Raw genomic sequence first — 8,002 nt, 5'->3', positions numbered from 1 at the left:
TGATTTCTCTAAAGTATAGTCAAGTATGAGCACTTCCATTGCCTTTTTTCCACCTTCATTCCGTTAGGAAGAAGGATGTCTATTGATGACCCTCCTCCAAAGAAAAGCACAGCCCTTGCGAGCACATTTGTAAGGTTTCTCTCCACAATGAAGCCTGAGAGAAAGTAAGAGATGATCTCTAGCTGAGAGCCTTCACACATGAGATTTGCTCCTCAGAATGACTTCTCTAATCCTGAAGGATCTCTGACCTCCATCTGAATGTCTTTCTTTCTTCATGACAATGATCATATTTGTATCTCATATGAATTCTGAAATAGGAAGTAAAAGATGACTGTTGCCTGAAGGCATCACCAACTTGATTATATTCATAAAGTTTTTCTCAACTGTGGAAACCTTCCAGTTAAATATGCTAAGTAGTAAATAAAAGCTCTGCCATATTAATGCCACTCATGAGGTTTATCTTCAAGTGTGGCTTCTCTGGTGTTTAGCAAAATTGGGCTCAGTGTGAATCATTCTATATTGATTATATTCATAAGGTTTCTCTTCATTGTGGTACTTTTGATGTCCAGCAATAATGGACCTCTGTCTGAAAGCCTTTCAACATTGACTACGTTCCTACAGTTTCTCTCCAGTGTCAATTCTCTGATGTAAAGCAAGACTGGAGCTGTCTCTGAAAGGCTTTCCACATTGATTGAATCCATAGGCCTTCTCTCCAGTGTGGATTTTCTGATGTGAAACAAGACTGTCCCTCTGTGTGAAAGCCTTTCCACATAAATTACATCCATAAGGCTTCTCTCCAGTGTGTATTCTCTGATGGGCAGCAAGATTAGAACTTTGTGTGAAAGTCTTTTCACAATGATTACATTCAAAAGGTTTCTCCCCATTGTTCATTTTCTTATGTAAAGCAAGACTGGAGCTGTCTCTGAAAGTCTTTCCACCTTGATTACATTCATAAGGCTTCTCTCTAGTCTGAATTCTCTGATGGGCAACAAGATTGTAACTTTGTGGGAAAGTCTTTCCACATTGACTACATTCAGAAGGTTTCTCTCCAGTGGGAATTCAATAATGTTTAGTAAGCATAGAGCTGAATTTAACTGTTTCGACATTGATTAAATTTATAAGATTTCTCTCCAATGTGAATTCTCTGATGTGCAGCAAGTTTGCAGCTCTGTGTGAAAGTCTTTCCACATTGATTACATTCATATGGCTACTGTCCAGTGTGGATTCCCTGATGATAAGCCTTTCCACACTAAATACATTCAAAAGGATTTTCTCCAGTGTGAATCCTCTGATGTTTACTAAGACTGGAATTTTGTGTGAAAGCCTTTCCACACTGATTACATCCATAAGGATTCTTTCCAGTGCAGATTCTCTGATGTGCAAGATGGGAGGTCTCTGTGACAGTCTTTCCACAATGATTTCATTTATAAGGTTTCAGTCCAGTGTGGGTTTTCTGATGTGTAGAAAGATTGCATCTTTGTTTGAAAGTCTTTCCACATTGATTACATTCAAAACGTTTCTCTCCAGTGTGGGTTTTCTGATGTGCAGCAAGATTGCATCTTTGTTTGAAAGTCTTTCCACACTGATTACATTCAAAAGGTTTCTCTCCAGTGTGAATTTTCTGATGTGCAGCAAGACGGGTGCTCTGTGTGAAAGCTTTTTTACAGTGATAACATTCAAAAGGTTTCTCTCCACTGTGGATTCTCTGATGTGTGGAAAGATGCCCTCCCTGTGTGAAAGCCATTCCACATTGATAACATACATAAGGTTTCTCTCCAGTGTGGATTCTCTGATGTGCAATAAGCAGGGAGTTCTTTGTGAAAGCCTTTCCACATTGTTTGCATTGATAAGGATTCTCTCCACTGTGGATTCTCTGATGTGCAATAAGCAAGTAGTTTTGTGTGAAAGCATTTCCACATTGATTACATACATAAGGTTTCTCTCCAGTGTGAATTCTCCGATGTGTAGCAAGACTGGAGCTCTGTGTGAAAGTTTTTCCACATTGATTACATCTGTAAGGTTTTTCTCCAGTGTGGATTCTCTTATGTACATCAAGACTGAAACTCTGTCTGAAAGCCTTTCCACATTGATTACATTCATAAGGTTTCTCTCCAGTGTGTATTCTCTCATGGCTAATAAGGAGTGATTTGTAGCAGAAAGTCTTCTCACATTCATGACATTTATAAACCTTCTCTTCAGTATGAATCTTCTGAGATCTATCAAAATCTGAGTTCCAACCAAAGGCCTTCCCAAACTGAGGACAGGCATAGCTTTTCATTACAGAGTGAAACCCGGGCTGGCAAGGAAGAAATGAGTGATGGGCTGAGGTTGTTTCACATTCATTATATTCATCAGGTTCCTTTATCAAGGGAATTTGCTGATAAGTAATGAACTTAGAGTTCTGACTCAAGGCCTTCCCACCTTTCTTACTTACAGAAAGCATTTCTCCACTCTCACTCTTCTGATGTCTCATGAGGTCTGAACTCCTGCTCAAGGCCATTTCCAGTTGATTATCTGGATACATTGGCATTTCAGGAGCCTTCTCAAGGGACGGAAAAAGCTCTACCTCTTCAGTAAAGCATGTACTATATTCACTATCCTGAAGACAGTCTTTCCCTGAGGTCATTTCCTTACAGCAACTTAGGAGAGAAGACTGTTTGAATCTCCTTACAATTTCATCAAATTCATATTCACTCTTTGGATGTTTAACTACCTCGATATTAGAGTCATGGATTTCTCTGAGATTGAAGTCAAAAGGAGCATCATTCATGAATCTTTGCAGGCCACATTCTTCTACAAATATTCTCAGCTTTCTAGGCATTTGATTTACTTCAAACTTCGTCTCTAAAACTGAAGCAAATGGACAAACACACACATATAAATACACAAAAGATATACACAAATAAATATATGCAACTGTTACTGAAGACTTTGTGGCTTATGAACCTCTCAACACCATACCAAATGTAATAAAACCTTCTGGATGTACTCTTGGAGCAGCGATTGGCATTAAACAGACTGTATCATTGTAAGGGGAAGAGACAGACAAGCTGTGTGAGTGATAAAGGACACATGCACCTCAGAGCAGGTTGGACCCATCAGAGACTAAACATGCAGGGTCTTGTTGGTGATTTTTAGGATGCTAATGATTTTTTGTGAATTTACATTATGTCCTGCTACTTTGCTAAAATTATTTATTGTTCCAACTAACTTTTTCGCTGAATCATTAGGATTTTCCATGGGGATCATTCTATTGTTTGAAAAAAGAAATATGTTTATTACCTCCTTCCTTAGTCTGATTCCTTCTATTTCTTTCCTTCTCATATAACTATTCTAGGATTTCCAATACAATATTGAACAATATTGGTGACGATGGCCATCCTAGTTCAACATTGGATCATACTGGGGAGGTGTCTAGCTAATCCCCATTACAAGTAACGCTAGTTGACAGTTTCGCTGCATTTGCTACTTTTATATTTAGGTAAGTGCTTTTTATCAATTTAAGATAAAATTGATTTTGACTATACTTCAAGTGTTTCTAATAGAAATGAGTTTCTATTTTATCAAAAGTTTATTCTTCAATTATTGACATATTCAAGATTTTTGTTATTGATATAATAAATCATGTGAATAATTTTCCCTAGGTGAAATCATCCCTGGTTAAGCCATTCCTGTTATAATTCTTGATTGGTCCCAATGTAGAATTTTTATAATGTATTGTTGTAATTGCCTGGCTCATATTTTATTTAGGATTTTGGCATCCATAGACATTAAACAAATAAGTTTATAATTTTTTTCTTTTTTATTCTTCTTGATTTGAATATCAATGCCATATTTGTTTCATAAAAGGAATTTGGTAGTTCCCTTTCTTTGCCTATTTTTCCAAATCATTTATTTAATATTGGAATTAGCTGACCTTTAACTGTTAAGTAAAATTCCCTTGCAAATCTATCTCATCTGGATGTCTTATTCTTAGGAAGTTCATTTGTTGTAAGTTCAATTTCCTTCTCTAAAATAAGATTTAGATATTCCATTTTTTCTGTTAATCCCATAAGAATTAGGTTCCAGCACTACCACCCTTCTACTCCCATCTGCTTCTTCTGTCTTAACATCTTCCTTTCAGGACTTCTTTGTATGTAATAACTGCTCCATTTTACCTCTACCCACCCAATTTTATTTTTTAGAATCAATTCATCATACTCAACTCAGGTCAAGCTTTTCTTTTGAAATTCCCAAGTAATGACAACATTCTTAAGGGTACTAATAACCTTTTCAAAAACAAAAAGTAAATAGTTGGATTTTATTGAATCTCTGATTAGGGCTTTAATGTTCCCATATATTTCTCCTCGATCTTCTATGCCCAATTTTCCATCAAATTCTCCTCTTTTTCTCATAAATACTTGAATGTCTTTCAGTTCATTCAATGTCCTTTTTGTCATTCAGGATTATACTAAGCTTTGCTGAGTGAGTTATTTTGGTCACAAATGCAGCACCCTTCCCTATAAAACATAACGTCCCAAGACCTATGTCTTTTAATGTGGAAGCTGTTAGGTCTTGTGTTACCTTGATTGTAGCTCCACAGTATTCACATGTTTAAATATTTTTTTTTACTTGTACTATTTTCTCCTTAACCTGACTATAATGGTCTTGGAATGTTTTATCTTGGGATCTCTTTCAGGGGATGAATGATGAATGTTTTTCTATTTCTATTTTACCACTTGTTTTAGAACTTTAGGGAAATTTTCCTTACCGTATTGAAATATTGTACCTAGACTGGCTTTTTGGGATGATACCTTTCAGGTAGAGCAATGATTCTTATATTTTGTCTCTTTCGTATCGTTTGTTTTCTAGTAAGATGTTTCCCATTCTCTTCTATATTTTCATTCTTTTGGTTTTCAGTATTTCTTGATGGTTTCTAATGTCATTAATGTTCTCTTAACCAATTCTTGTTTTAAATTAGTTACTTTCTCTCCTTTTTCTTTTAAATTTTCTTTCTTCTGGCTTTGATTGTTTTTTCTAATTTCTTGATTTCCAGGACTGTGCTCATGCCCCCTCCCCCCCAATTTTGCCCCAATTCCTCCTTTGATTTTTGAACTCCTCTCTAAGTTCTTCTAGGAACTCTGATGATTTGAAATTTCTCTTCGAAGTAGAAATGAGTTTTTTAAAATTTTACTTTCTTCCTCTGAGAATGAACCTAAATCTTTATCTCTAGCTGCCTAACTGATGATAAATTATTGAACTTGAAAAGGCTACAAGCCAAGATGAAAATGGATGGAGAATTGGTGAACACAGATGACTGTACATTCAGTGAAGCTTCTGAGGCTGAGATGCAGCAGAATAGGAATCCATTCTCACCCACTTTTGCTAATTTTGGCCTGATAATTAACACCAAAAAGAGGAAATGGTCCTTACCCAGGGACAGCAGGTTCTGTACATTCTCCAGCATGACCTCCTTGTACAGCTTTTTCTGTGAAAGGTTCAAGAGGCCCCACTCCTCCTTAGTGAAGTCCACAACCACATCCTTGAATGTCATCACCAACTCCTAAAAAGACTTGAGAGTTCTAGTCCAAACCTCATCAGTTTAGAAGAGGAAACAGAAGTACAGAAGCAATTTGCATAAAACTTATTTAACCTTTGTGAATATCAAACCCAACACTTGAAACCCATCATTGTGAATCACATTGGAATAATAAAAGCTGGGGACAATGTCTTACTACACAATACTTCTCCTGGTGGAATTAGGGAGAAAGTATGTATGTATGCTCTCAGTGAGGTATAAAAGTCTGTGGAGGAGAAAGAGAGAAGGGAACATCTGAAATGCCTCCCTATGAGAAGTATCCTAAGTGACATATTAAGAAAATTCTATAACGAATTTGTGCTTGTAGCTTAATTGTACATATTTGTGTGCTCATTGTCTCTGCCATTAGACTGTGAGCTCCTTCAGAGTAGACACCTCTATTGGCCTCTTTTTGCATGACCCCTACTGAGCACAGTGTCTGGCACATGGTAAGCACTTGATAAATCTTGAGTGAATGACTGCTTATATTCCCTCCTCAGAACCTCTTCAGGTGATCTTACAATGCATTCTTGACTCATTCTCTAAGAACAAGGTTGGCAAAGGCCAACTATGTGGAGTGCCACTTGATCCCACCCCATCCTATCCTCCCCACCACTTAGCACACTCATTCATTTTCCACATTCAGGTCCCTCACATTGTTAACCTTTCTCTGCCAGATGATCCCTTTCCTAGTCATTTCAAACATACCCATCTCCCCCATCTTTAAGGAAACCTTCTCTAAACCCTCACACCACCTTCTGAACAATCAATCTGTCTCATCTCCTTTTCTCAAACAAACTCCTTGTAACATCTGGCTGAACTTTCTACTTTCCTCTCTCACTCACTCCTTAGTTGTTATTCAGTTGTTTCAGTTGTGTCTGACTCTTGTAAACCTCATTTGAGGTGTTCTGAGCAAAGATATGGGAGTCGTTGGCTATTCCTGCTCAAGCTCATTTAGAGATGATAAACTGAGGCAAACAGAGTTAAGTGACTTACATGACTCAGGATCACACACCTAGTAAATGTCTGAGGCCAGATTTGAACTCATGAAGACAAGTGTTCCTGATTCCAAGCTGCCCTCTGCTCACTCCTTAACCCTTTACACAACTTAACTTGCATCCTTCCTTTCCTAAACATGCTCTCTCCACACTTAGAAGTGATGCTTTAATTGACAAATCTGAAAAACCTGTTCTGTAAAATTTGGATTCAGTCAAAAGATTACACTTAAATATCCAGAAGGCCCATGACCAGCCTCCAAACCTTTTCTACTCTTCTTACACCTTGGTCCTCTTCTCTACTCTGACCCAGTGCCATTGGCCTCCTGGCTGATCCTTGACCAAGACCTTCCATCCCCTGGCCCGTGCCTTCCTAATGGCTGTCTCTCATGCTTGGAATGTCTTCTCTCCTCACTTGGGCCTCCTGGCTTCCATCACATCTCAGCTAAAATCTCACCTTCCCAAAACAAGCTTTTTCTGGTTCCTGAAACTGGTAGACACTTCCTTCTTGGGAAATCTCCCATCCCTACCATAGAGAGCTTGTTTGGACACAGATAATGAGCTGTCCTCTCTCCATTAAAATGGGAGTTCCTTGAAGGCAGGAACTGTCTTTTGGTGTTTTATGTCCCCTACCTTTATAGCCTCAGTAGGTTAGCACAATGCTTGGCAAAGAGGAGCCACTTTCTAAATGCTTATTGACTTGACCTAAGAAATGGGAAATGGGAGGAATTCAGAGACCTGGGAAGATTTGTGTGACCTGAGGCAGGAGGACAATTTCTGCTCTGCTGACAGCAGTGCAAAGGACAACCTCCAATTAACAGGATAAAGCTTCCTTGGCTGTCTTGTATTCCAGGATTTCTGGTGCTGGTCAGGTCTGTGGATGGACTGCACTCACCTGGGATGACATTCTCTGTCCGTCAGGGGCCATTATTTCTGGTTCTAGGCTCTCTCCTAGGAAAAGGCTTTGGTCATCTGCAGGTTCACCTGAGGAGGGAGAAAAATCTTAACAAGGGGAAGTCTTCCTAGGGTGGATGATGATCAGCCAGGAATTTCAGAGGGTGAGCTCCCAGAATGCTCTGCCCTCAGGGGAGAGAGTCTACCTCAGGAGTAGGGCAGCAGAGAGGGTGAATCTCAGAACTGAGCTTGGTCTGAGCAGGAAGTAGACTTGCCACCCTGTCTAACTCCTTCCCTTTGACCTCATACCTCACCCCCATCCTCATGCAGAGACCCAGGAGGGAGAAGGGGCTTGGCATCCCAGAGGAGATGAGATCAGGCAGAGCCTCAATGACTCTAGACCCAGAGCTCTGCCTTCATTGGATACTGTGGGTGAAATATGTATGTCAGGTCACTATGACCCAGTTGCAAAATGGGATGGCAGTGTAGGACCTTTGGGATGTGACAGAGAACCTGGACAAGTAGAAGAGCAACACCTGGAGCCAGAACTTTGAAG

At 39.1% G+C, this 8,002-nt stretch overlaps 1 protein-coding gene across 1 annotated transcript; it reads right to left on the bottom strand.

Moving 5' to 3' along the window:
* Positions 1-419: 419 nt before the first annotated feature.
* LOC140503587 (uncharacterized) lies at positions 420-7,480 on the bottom strand. The gene is given in 5 exon segments (XM_072607719.1): positions 420-885; positions 1,136-1,209; positions 1,270-2,850; positions 5,413-5,542; positions 7,448-7,480. Coding segments are annotated over 5 exon segments (2,088 nt in total). The 3' UTR covers positions 420-615.
* Between the last annotated feature and the right edge of the window lie 522 nt (positions 7,481-8,002).

This window comes from Notamacropus eugenii, chromosome 5 (assembly GCF_028372415.1).
Source record: "Notamacropus eugenii isolate mMacEug1 chromosome 5, mMacEug1.pri_v2, whole genome shotgun sequence".
In the NCBI taxonomy this organism is placed as follows: Eukaryota; Metazoa; Chordata; class Mammalia; order Diprotodontia; family Macropodidae; genus Notamacropus; species Notamacropus eugenii.
Note: the sequence above shows the minus strand (reverse complement) of the source record. Positions and strands in the feature narration are given on the sequence as shown.